This window comes from Crocodylus porosus, unplaced genomic scaffold (genome assembly GCF_001723895.1).
Source record: "Crocodylus porosus isolate Cpor-Errol unplaced genomic scaffold, CroPor_comp1, whole genome shotgun sequence".
Classification (NCBI taxonomy): domain Eukaryota; kingdom Metazoa; phylum Chordata; order Crocodylia; family Crocodylidae; genus Crocodylus; species Crocodylus porosus.
The window spans coordinates 65,847,683-65,860,118 of record NW_017728943.1 but is presented as its reverse complement, the minus strand read 5'-3'; the positions used below and the strand labels follow the sequence as shown (position 1 = coordinate 65,860,118).

At 42.3% G+C, this 12,436-nt stretch overlaps 1 protein-coding gene across 1 annotated transcript in view; it reads right to left on the bottom strand.

The window, feature by feature from the left end:
- SPATA17 (spermatogenesis associated 17) overlaps nt 1–12,436 on the bottom strand; it is a 153,334-nt gene that overhangs the window by 139,748 nt on the left and 1,150 nt on the right. The window contains exons 2-3 of the mRNA XM_019549483.1: nt 9,424–9,513; nt 3,760–3,841 (exon numbers count right to left, since the gene is read on the bottom strand). Coding sequence (XP_019405028.1) covers nt 3,760–3,841; nt 9,424–9,513 — 172 coding nt within the window. The remainder of the gene's footprint in view (nt 1–3,759; nt 3,842–9,423; nt 9,514–12,436) is intronic.

Here is a 12,436-nt window from a genome sequence, read left to right as displayed (position 1 = left end):
CACTATCAAGAAGACTTATTGATAGTCACCACTAATAAGGGTTCTTGAATTTATCCTTAAAACAGTGCTGAGATATGCTGTTCAAAAAAGTATCCAAATAAAAGAAGTCACAGTTCTCGTTAAAGTTAGTAACAAATATATTCACCATATGTAGTGCTGAATCCTAATTATACTGTCCTGAAATCTTAACATTTCTTTTGTCTTAGAGGGCATTTTTTGCACTGGGACAAGTGTTCTATGCTGACTTATTGTAATAACAATAACAGTACTAATGCTAGTGATATTGATAATAATCATATTACTGCTAATACCCTTCCTGCAGGTGATGAGATTTTGAGGCCCCAGTACCTGCATGATAACAAGTGTGAGCCCAAATATAGTAAGTCTGACCTTTACCATGACCTTAACATTCCTGAAAAACTTATATTTTCCTAACATATCTATATTTTAAATACAGTAAGAATCAATACTTGCTTGCAGACAGACCACATAGATTTATTAATCTAATTAGTTAACTTTATTTACTGGATTTGGGCAGTTTGATGTGGGAGACACATGAATAGTAACAACTGAAATACTAGTAGTGATGCACATATGGACAGCAGATCTGATGAGCCTGAGCCTTTGCTATTTTCCGCATCAGTGCTACTTACATTTCACAATTTTGCATATAATCATTAAAATGATTTATTATCAAGTAATTATGGGTATTTTGTGCATATGCTTTACCTTGTTTGCTGGCAACAGATACCAGTCTAGTCATTATCATCAGACAAATTTTGAAATTACCAATTTTTGTCTAAAAAAACCTATCCTGTCAAATGTATCATTGTATTTAACTAACATTAAGTCATTCAGACAATTGTTGAAGGAGTTTAACACACTTTTTTTCTATAATTTTAACTTAAATATTGTCCTATTGTCCTTAATTACTAAGATTTTTTTTTCCAATATTGTTAGTGGAGCCAGGCCAGTGGTTTAGTAAAGGTTGTGTGATACGTTACTACACAGGGAATCCAAGGACATAAAGGTCTGAGGAGCAACGAATGAGGAAACCTATCTCCACAAGCAGAAACAAGCATTTTTTGTATTTGATTGCAGAGCTAACTGATAAACTATACAACCAAATTTTGAAAACTGTCCTTGGTAAAAGAGGTGTAAGCACAATTTAGCAGGTTTAAGAAAGATGCGCCCAAGCTCACCACTGTACAACTGACAATCCTTATGTGGAGCTCTTGTTTTCTTATAAAGTATTGGTTATTAGCTACTGTCAGAAACAGGACAGACGTATGCTCTAATCTGGAATGGTAAATCACATTTTACTGTGTTTTAAAAATGTGGAGTGGTGGTTTACTTATAGCTCTCCATCTTTATTTGTTATGTATTACTCCCCCAAAATTCAGAGCCACTGGTTTCAACTTTTCTGATCCTTTGGTGCACCTTAACAGCTACAAAGTAGTCTATGCAACTTTAATGTGAAACTATTCCAGCAAAAGGCAACACTGCAAAGAATTACCCAAGGTAGGTCTTTGTGTGCTGCCACCCAAAAAAGAAGCAATGCAGCTAATTAGCATATCCATAGTATCGCAGTAAGGTGATTATACTGTTTGAGAGAGAGCGCATTTGAAGTTTGACACTAATTCAACTGTGTGGTAGAATTTCTGGGAGTTATTAACTGATCACTATCCAAGGTAAAAAGCATATACAGTCCTGGCAGCAGAGACCAGAACTGAGTGTTCTTTCCTCCCAGTATTTTCTCTGCCATCTCACAGAGTCGCATTCTTTCTTTTTCATTTTCACTTCGTGGAGAGTCATTAGGCAGCGAAGTCTAGGGCAGTGGTTCCCAATCTTGGATCACGACCCAAATGAGTGTTGTGGGGGAAAGGCCGGCGGCACCGCATACAAGGACAAGTCATGTGGTATGTCGGGAGGTCCCCTGTCCTCCTCCTTCCCCTCCCCCACCGCCTGGGCTGCCGCTGCACTCTGCTCCCAGCAGGAGGTCATGGCAAAAAAAGGTTGGGAACCACTGGTCTAGAGCAAGTGTTCTTACTGCTAGGCTACTAGACAAAAAAAGGGCACCATTGCTGCTGTCCTAACCTGTTGATTTGGATCCCAATCCTTTCACTGCAGTAACAAAGTAAGTGGAAGCAGTAACTGGAGGCTCCTTAGGTGATTTAGATTTGGGTCATAGCTACATGTTAGAGTGGAACCCAAATGAAGTGTATTCATTCAGCTTACACAGATTGGAGTAATCTGAAGGTACCTTGAAAAGTGTGGCCCATAAGGATGATTCAAGGTTTATTAAGATGTACAATCTCTGATATACAGTATGTAAAATACGATCCTTTCTTTTCTTCCTGTAAATGTTTATTTTTCTACAGAAAGAAAACAATTTAGTTTCAGTAAAGTTAATAAAGAATAAATGAATAGCAAGTTAAAAACTATTGTAATATAAAATATTAACATAACTTGGTAAATCAGTGAAGCAGATGACTGATTTAAAAATTTACCACTGAATGTTAAGGGCAAAGTATTTTTCTCTTAATTTTCTAGGCCTTCTAACAGAGATTTAAACTAGCACGCTATCATACATTTCTGCTATCTTCAAGTCCGTCAAGGGAATTAGATTGGCTGTGATCTGCTGTGTGCCTCAAGGCAAAACCTCAAATATTTCAAGGTTCATTAAATGAGAAATTTAAACCACTAAAACACAGAACAGATATGTAGAGACACTGGCTTATTTTATTTTCCAGAATTAACAGGACTTCAAGGAAAAAGTACCTCCAACCAAGAACCCCAATCCTGCAATTAACAGAGCATAGGTAGAATACTGCAATGATCTGAGCACCTTGCTGATTTGGAGCCTAAGGTTCCAGTTCTACAAACACTTATTCATGTGCTACCAGGAGTAGCAACCCAGTAGTAAAGCTAAGCATATACATATCATATTTACTCCAATCCAAAGTGATTTTTTTTCCCCATTCAACATGGGGAGAAAGGCCCCTTGTTTTAGATTCAAATACAAGCTGCGGGCAGAGGCAGTAGCAGTGGTTACAATTCCAACTCTGACCCTAAGCATGGGGTTGGAGTCAGAGCTGCAGCCGCTGCTACCCTGACACCTGTCCCATACTGCTGCCTCTTCTCCCCACTGCTGTCTCTACCCTTCCACGCCCCTGCTGCTGCTTACCTTCTCATCACAGCTCTAGCTGAGGCTCCGCTCTGGCCTGGGACACAGAGGATGGAGCATTTGCTGCTTCTACCACCACCTGACCATGCAGCTGTGGTGCCAGCAGTGGCAGCAGCTCTAGCTCAAATCCAGGGCTGAGGCTGGAGCTGCCACCCCTACAACCACTGCTGCATGGTAGGGCAGGGGCCAGAGGCAGCAAGTTCTCTGTGCTCCCTGTCCTAGCTTAGAGCAGAGCCCCAGCCAGAGCTGGAGTTGCCACAGGAAGGTAAGCAGCAGAGGGTGTGGAGAGGGTTGAGGCAGGTAACAGGGGGAGGAAGCAGGGGGAGCAAGTTCTGGGGGATGCTGGAGTCAGGAGGTGCTGATGGGAGGAGGGCAAGTTGGGGGAGGCAGGTATCAAGGAGTAGAGGCACCAGGGGGAAATTGGTGGGAAGGTGCAGGTATCACAGGGGAGCAAGTGACAGGGGGCAAGGTGCCATGGGTTCAGGCACCATGTGGGAGTAGGCAGCAAAGGGATAAATGGTGGGGGGGGGGAAAGCATAAGGGGAGCAATAATTTGAAAAATTATTTCCTACCTTTAACATCTTTCTGAAGTGTTTTCTCCCTTGATAACCTCTCCACCATTTCTGGATAACAATCATCATTTTGTTCAGGTATCTAAAAAAAGGTTTTGGATGAAATGATTGCTCAGTAGACTTTAAAAAAACAGATTATAATGAACATACATACAATAAAGCTATGCATAAATGTGTCTTTTAACTGCTTTAAAAGATAGGTGGAAGCTGCCACTCAGGAAAGTGCTGTTATGACTATTACACCTGAATGATCCTGTTGATGTAACTTTAACCCTGAACAGGGCTAAAGCTGCAATGGTTTTGATACATTTGCATTGCTATTCCTGCATACAGACATAACAGTTACATCATAACAGCTTATATTGGCATTATTTGATAACAATGCACCTGTCTATACCCTAAATCTCTTTCTATTTATTCATTAGCAAAGCACGACAAAATAGACTTAAGAATAGGCTTTTGCGTAACTGGTTAAGCCATTAATGAAGACTATAGTTAACTAATACATCTACACAGGAACTTTTTTCTTGTCAAATTTGTGCTACTGAATATTTCCCTGTCAAATGGCAAAATGAAAAGGTGCTGAAAATATTTTATGAAAATACAGCATTTTAGAAAAAATATCTGACAAGTTTTTTTCATTTTTCCTTTGTAAAAATAAAAAAATGGGGCCAACCTCATTAATGTGAGGATGCCTGTCGCAGGACACTTCTGTGCCCTGCTCCTAGGGAGCCTTGAACATAAGGGGGGAGGTGTGTCGCAGGACACTGAAGCACCCTGCGCCTACAAAAAGGTACAGGTGCTGGTTGCTGGGGCAACTGCTGTTTGGCCATCTGACTGGAAGTGGGGGCAGGGCCTGACCTATATAAAGGTAACCCAGGCTGAAGCCAGAGACTTCAGTTCCCCTCTGGCAGTTGATGAAGAGGGAGCTCTGCTGGATTAAGTAGAGCAGAGAAGCCTGATGGCCTGAGCAGCATCTGCTTGATGATACTGGGTGGAAGAAACCCTGGTAGGGATATGGATGATGGTTAGCCAGTTGGCTTGGAATTTATGTTGTAACACAGGAGTGTGAGTTTTCTGTTCTCTAGTTGTGTAAGACCAGAGGACTAAGTGAGGCTAATAGGGGCTGGAGGAGGCCTCATAGGGGCTCCATGGTGGCATGGAGACCCAGCGCCAGAGAGGGCGCAGGCGAGAAGCCCCAGTGGGGTGTAAGACCCCAGAAGGTGGGTCTAGGGGCCAGGCATGGCTATGGCCACCTGAGCCTCGGTGAGAAGCCCCAGTGGGGTGCAAGATCCAAGAAGGGGGTCTGGGGGCCAGGCATGGTTACGGCCACCTGAGCCTTGATTGTGGGATTGTGCGAAAGCACGGGCGTGAGCACAGGGAGAGGCAGAGAGTGTCTGTGAGGGCACGGGCAATGGAGAGAGACAAGCCCAAGGACCCATGGGGGCACGGGTGATTGTAGGACCCACACGTGGCCCCAGAGGCTATAGTTCATAGTGCCAGCAAAGGCAGGGCACAGACGGAGACATCTCGGGGCACCGTGCTAAAGAGGGTAGAATGGTAGCCTCCCTTTTACTATATCAACATCAAAGACATGGCAGGAGAGGTAGTGAGGGTGTACTGAAACCAATTTGGCACGTTTAGGGGGGCGCTAGGGGAGTTCACAGCACCCTTAGGTCGCGCCCTGCCACAATACCCTTTTGCTTTTTTCTCACTTGCATATACATTATGAGACAGGCCTAAAGCTGGGACATACAGGGACAGGGGTCAAAGGTGGCAGAGAGCCAAGGCGGGGGACCAGAGAGGGACAGAGGGACGGGAGTTAGACATGAGATTGGGTCTCAGGCTAATAGGTGAGCCTCAATTGCCAGTTGGGGTCTTTTCCAGCAAGGTATTGTCCAGAGGGGGTTGTTGGCAGGGCCTCTGGGTGGATAGGTGGCATGGCGTAGTGCTAATTCAGATGGAGAGGGCATCCCAAGGAGGTCACATTCTACCACCCCTTTTATAAGGGTGGGATACCTATGACTCCAATGGGAAGGACATGCCCAGGAGAGGGCCAGTCCTGCTCAGATGAGGTCGTGCAGTTACAGGTGTCCTCACTGTCCAGTGGGATACAACTGTAGAGTTGCTGGTTTCTATTCTGTTCTTCGTTACCATGTTGCTAGTTTCTTGGGGGATCTTTCTTTCAAATATTGGGTTTTGTGTCTGCTCCTTGGAGGAGGTCTGTGGTTTCAGGGACAGTCAATGCAAGGCCGGTAGGGTTATTAAGTTGATGGTCCAGTCATTAAGCTGATAGTCTGATCACTCAGTTCAGTAGGAGCTATTTTTAGCTCTGCTCCCATTATGTCTCAAGCACTCTCATTCTCTCTTTCATCTAAGAACCAATTTACATGGGAGGGGTAGGTATGAATCACAGTTGCAATACAATTACAATAGAGTATGTCTGGGCAGGAGGCACAGAATGGAGACTTGACAAGACAAGATGGAGACTTGACACTACTTTGGCTAATTTACAGAAACAGGCCAAAATCATACAATATCAATATAAAACAGTAAAAATTAATACAAACATAACAGAACACTGTTTACAATATAAAAAGGGGCTTGTTACAATAATGGACAGTAAGAACTTAGCTTAGCTTATATATGACTACTTATAACTACTTAAAAGGAATAGGGAGGGCAGAGAGAGAAACAAAAACAGCTGGGGAAGGGGAAGAAATGTATTTTTAAATAAAATTGGGGGGAAAAAAAAAAAAGAAAAACCTGGGGGTTTTGCTGCAATCTCTGATCCATGCTGCCCAGCTTGTGTTGCACTGATGTATAGGTACTCTATACTTCATCCACTGCATTTCCCCTGCTGGCCAAAATTGGGTCCACTGCCCCCCACCCCTCCAGCACCTGAAATCCCTGTTCACTGCAAACCCTCCCCGCCGCTTGGTTGTGGCTGCTGGATCTGTCTGTTCCTTTCAGTCCTCCAGGCCTCTGCTGGCCTGAAGTGTGACTGTTCCAAACTCAAGCTAGCACTAACACTGATCAGCATTTGTGCAGCTCACAGTGTAAGGTATAACAAGGCCCTGATTCCCTTTGTTCATCCCCTTTCTTTGATGTTGTAGTTGTAGTTTCCCTGAGCCCCAGTGAGAACTGAATGGTTTACAGGGCCTTCAATCTGATCATAACATTTGTAGTTGTGCATTGAGACATTTATTATGATGACATCACATTCTTCAGGCCTTTAGTTGATCTCCTATAGGAGATGGGAAGGAACTTGTTTCTCCCACTGCATATTTTGCTTTTTAGAGATTTGTTTTTCTTTTGTCTTCCTCTGCAGCATTGAGATTGGCATGGCTGGAGACAGTGTCATGGTACATCTTGATCAGATTCTCAGGGATATACTGATCCCCAGATTTGGGGCTAGAACTAACAGGACAAATTAGAGGGGATAGGAGAGTTACCTCTGCAGTAGATGTTGACTGCCTACTAGGATCATCTGGGCATTGCTTGCCTACTAAATTCCTTTGCCATTGCAGGGATCTTAAATGTTAGTGGAATGTTGTTGTGGCCCGTGGCGCATATTGTAGCTGTCTGAAGAATCAAATATTTGGTCTAGCAAACATCTTTGCCCTCATCTTATTCTATTTATTTGAAACTCCATAATCCATTTTTTTTGGATGAAACTCAATCTACTGTGATTTGTGCAAGGCCACTCTAGATGATCTAGTGGCCCTTTCTGACGTTCTCTGAAATGATGCCATTTTAAGAATGTAGCTAGATCCATCAAGCCCATGCATGCAAGTCTTCCTGCACTGGGGCCATGGCTTTTAATCGCCATGCTTATTTGCATGTCGCATCCCTGAATAAGATGCACACCTTGTTTGAAAAGGCAGAATTACGAAAACACAATTTTTCCAGTCAGCCCTGCCACAACACCAGTCCAGCCAGCGCTCAACCCTCTGGCTGAGGCAGGCTCCCATCACCAGCATCACTCCTTCTCCTTGCTGCTTCACTAACAACTACAGTCAATTTAGCAGTGGCTGCAAGAGGGTTAAACTTACAGCAGTCAGCTCTCTGGCAGGAGTAAGAGAACTGATGCTGGTGACAGGATTCTGTCCTTGCTCTGTGCAGACAGAAGGTTGAGCCCTGGCTGGGGTGGTATTGTGCATAGGCCTTGCTGCCATTCCAGTATTCCCCTGCCTCCATTCCAGCTCTCAAATTAGCTTCCTTTCCTAAGATACACAACCCAATTTTGGATGGCTACTTTTTCAGAAAAAAAGGTGTGTGTGTGGTATGCACATAAGCCTAGTACCTGATCATACCCAACTTTTCAAATAATATGTAGCACTTCAGTATATCTTAGAGCATGCTATAAAGCAGGGGTGGTCAACACAAAGAATGTTCACCACAGATTGTAGTGTTAGAGTGATGTAGCTGCGATGGTCCAGGAATTATGCGAAAGACAAGGATTTCTTAGAGTGACACGTTTTATTGGACCAACTGTATAGTTGGGACAGAGTTAGACAAGGTTCTGAATACAAGACATTCTTCAGGTCTGAGGAGTAAAAGACAATGCAGCATAGTGGAAAACAGCTGGAAGAGGGTGGTGAGAAATTCCCAGGAGTAGCCACAAGTGACAGAGGCAGCTGCTGCCTGTGGCATGTGAGCTCAGTAAAGGAAGGAACTGGATAGAGGCAGGTGCTTGCAGTGGGAGGAGCCCCACTGCATGCCTGGATGAGCCACCTGGGCTCTGACCCTCCCTTGGCCTGGCCCAGTCCGGCCAGGACCCCACTCACCCAGCAGCAGGGGGCATGGATTAGCCCAGCCACATGCATCCTGCATCTCCTGTGTCCTGCCACTCCCATACTACATCCTGGCCACTCCCAATTGCAGAGCGCCTGACAGTCGATCTCAGTCTGGGGGATCAACTGGTTGGTGACCACTGGTTTAAGCCTCCAACCAGGCCACATGAAGCTGAGCAGGCATGGGATGCTGATATTATCACCAAGAGCCAGGTTAGTCATTCCCTGGCCCTGCAGCTATTGCTGAATTCAGGGCTTTGGATCCTGGGATATAGGTTGTAGCCATGTTGGCCTAAAAAGCATGGACAGACAAAACTCTTGAGGTAAAGGCAATATCTTTTATTAGACCAACTGAATAGTCACTTCAGTTCAACACCCTGCCTGACATCTGACACCTTCCGGGAAGGAGCCTCCTGGAGCCTTGTCTGTGCCTAATTTACATACTTACACAGCAGCTTTTTCACAAATGGACTTTGAAACCCAGGGGAACCTTACCATCCTTTAACTCCCCTGTTCAAGATGAAGTTTCTTTTCTACCTGGGTGAACTTTTACAATCTTTGAATTCTTCTCTGCCTGACAAAGGATGTTTGGGTCCAAAAGCTTGCAAAGAAAGAAATTTTTGTGCTACTATTTAGTTGGTCTAATAAAACATATTGCTTCTCCCCCAAGGGCTTTAGATCCTTGATTGCTGCTGTGATTGTGGGGCCAGGGAAGGGTTAGAATAATTTTTCTTGAAAATTTTCAGTAATTTTTAGACTGAGACACCAAGTAAAGTATAATAGACAAAAATTTTGGAAATAAATTAGTTCTGGAAAATAGTGGCTAAATAGAGCAAACAATGATTTGGTCTGATGCATGTTCAAATACCTGATGTATGCTCGGACTCTGCATCCTCGAAACCAGCTCTGGATTTTTACAGCAGCAGCATGTTCTGTTTTTCTGTATTGACCTACAAATCTGGAAACATTTTAAAAACAATCTTTTAGCAATTTAACATTCCAATACATTAATTTAAGCTTAAAAAACCACAAAAAACCCTCCATATATTCTTCTTAATAGGACTTGGGTGGTTTTAGGGCTATTCTTTTAAAATTTTGCTGTTGTTGGTTCTTTTTTTTAATTTTAACTTACTCTCACAGTTAAGCAAGATGTCAGACAATGTATCACATCATTACTGGATAATACTGACATGATAACAAAGGCCCCAATCTTGCTAGAAGCACAGTGCAAAAGCTCTGCTCCATTTTAACAGTTTTGTAATCAAGCACCAAAAACAATCAAAATATAAATTCAGAGGAATGCAAATGAATGCTATTTTTCATTTGGTGCAAAGGAACAACAAATATCTTCAATTATTGTTTTTTTTCCATATGAATTCTAATTTTTAAAACTTGAAAATATTAAAAGAAAGACAGCAGGGCTAGATGAGTTGTAACTCATAAGCTGACTTCTATTAATTTTACGTTTTTTCCATCACCTGAGAAACATAGTTCTTAGATGCAAGATATTGAGTACTCATGCCAAATGTCACAAACTTACAGACTTCTTGTGTTTTAAGTGAAAAATGCAAGTAACATTTTATCTTAATGATGAATTAATTAGTGCTGAATTACAATAGAAATCCACACAGAATCCACAAGCCATAAAATATGCCATGAATACCAAATGTGTTCACTATGATCAGCATTATAACAATGAATTAAGAGTGATAGAAAAGAAAGCCTGATGACTGAAAGTCAAGTGAAACTAAATGAAAATTCCACTTAGCTAGCCTGGATCAAGTCCTAAATGTGTTACCAATACTGCAAAGAATTAGAATTCTCTTAAGAAAATATTAGATGATCACAGTACTCATATAACCACCTGAAAATATCCACTGTAACTATTGAAAATTATTTCAGTTCTAAAGACTGAAATGTTTCCAAATGAGGTAATTCTGGAAGAAAAAAAGTAGAATTACACAACATGCTGGCAACTCCAAGACAAATTGTCAGTTAGCTCTGGCTTTTCAAATACCCACTACATATTGCAAAGAACTTTATTGTTGCATGGGAAATGTGTAGTGAAAAAAGGTGGTAGCGTATGAAGCAAACTGCAAAGTGTCTGGTATTTATCACTAAAGTGGCTTTACTGTTAGTTATGAATACAAGGTCTTTGGGCTGAAAGGAAGCCTGATTTAAAGCCTACTGAAGTTACTGACAAGTTTCCATAGACTTGTGTGTGGCCTGTGGATCAGGCCTTATGATTCTTGCACAAATTAGGCAGTATTTGAGTTCTACTGAAACCCCAAAACTTTAGCCCCCAGTCCCAAAGATGTTAAAGAAGTCAATGGTATAGCTTTAACGAAGAGAATTCAAGTAGAATTTACAGAACTAACAAGGTAAGTATACTGAAATTAACTATACTTTTCAGCTGTATTACTTAGCGACCTTATTTTTCGGTGTTGCATTTTATGCTGCCTATGGAGTGTTCAAATCCTGCACGCACTTCCTTACCCACATTAAACTCATATGAATCAACTGTGATATGTATGAGGCCACTCTAGATGATTTAGTGGCCCTTTCTAGCCTTCTCTGAAATGATGACATTTTAAGCAGGTAGGTCGATCTATTAAGCTCCTGTGTGCAAGTTAAAAACATTGAGAACCACTGTAATCTACACCAAGCCTTCACTGACATAATATACTGCCAGCCCCTGTTACCTAAAAGGGACCTTTCCTCTTAGATTTTCCAAGACATCTCCAAGGGCTTCAGGAAATAGAACTTTTGTCAACGAACAGTAGCATTAAATATATATCTTGTTAGCATCCTATTGTCATTAAAAATTGCATGTTCTTGAATATGTTAATGCCTCTTTCAGGATAACTGTAATTTTTGGAAGCTAGTATTTTAGAAAGTTTGAAGAAAGGGGGATGAGAGTAATATAAAATGCTCAGAGATGGCAAAGGAATACCCAGGGAAGGAAGCTAGGGGAAAGATACAGAGTTGAGACGTAGGAGAGGCCTAATTGGACAGGGTTAGGACAAAGAGCAAAGGGAGACAATAAACAAAGCTGAAGAACTGGAAACAGCAGAATTAAAGGCAGTAGAACACACTATTGCATACTAATTCAGTGTTAGCATTTAATTCATGATCTGACAGTCAAAAATGCAAGTATTCATCTACTTGCTGAATTAGGAATTATCTAGTCCCAAAAACATGGGACTAGTTTTGCTATCAAACACTATCAGTTGCTTGGTTTTTAAATTACAGGGAGTGATAGCTATCTTTCAATAAGATGGCATACTGATTGGTTTGACATTCAACCTGACTGCTTAGTGGTCTAGCTGCTGAATTATGTTCCTTGATGCCCATGCACATCTCCCACTCATTTTAGTAGAAGTCATTTAAGCAGACCTAAGGTCAGAATTTGGCCTTGGAATGTTACTGTGAGTGCAATTACCAGCGAAAGAGCCAGTTACAAAACTGTGCTACACTTAAGACATAAGAATGCACTAAGCACGCTTACTACAGTAACAGTTGGGAGAGGGTCCTCAAAGACCTGCCTTGTGGATTTTTCCTGCTAGTTAAGTGATTCCTAATCAGGGTCCCTGGGCACTGTGTGTTGCCACCATATCTTCTGAATTTGAAGGGTGCTGCAAGATGTGAGGTGATAAGCAAGATGAGAGGGGGTAAAGCAGTTAAGCTGAGCAAATAAGCCAGACTCAGGCTTGTCTCTGGCTGGATGATCCCCCACTCCTAGTGCCCAGACCCTGAGTCAGGAAATCAGCACGATAATATATAAATTGGTTGGTGAAATTGGGTGCCACTTAGTTCACAACAGTTTACGGAGGAGTGTCTCGCATCTAGCAAGGGTAGGCCTGCCAACTCTGAATCTATTT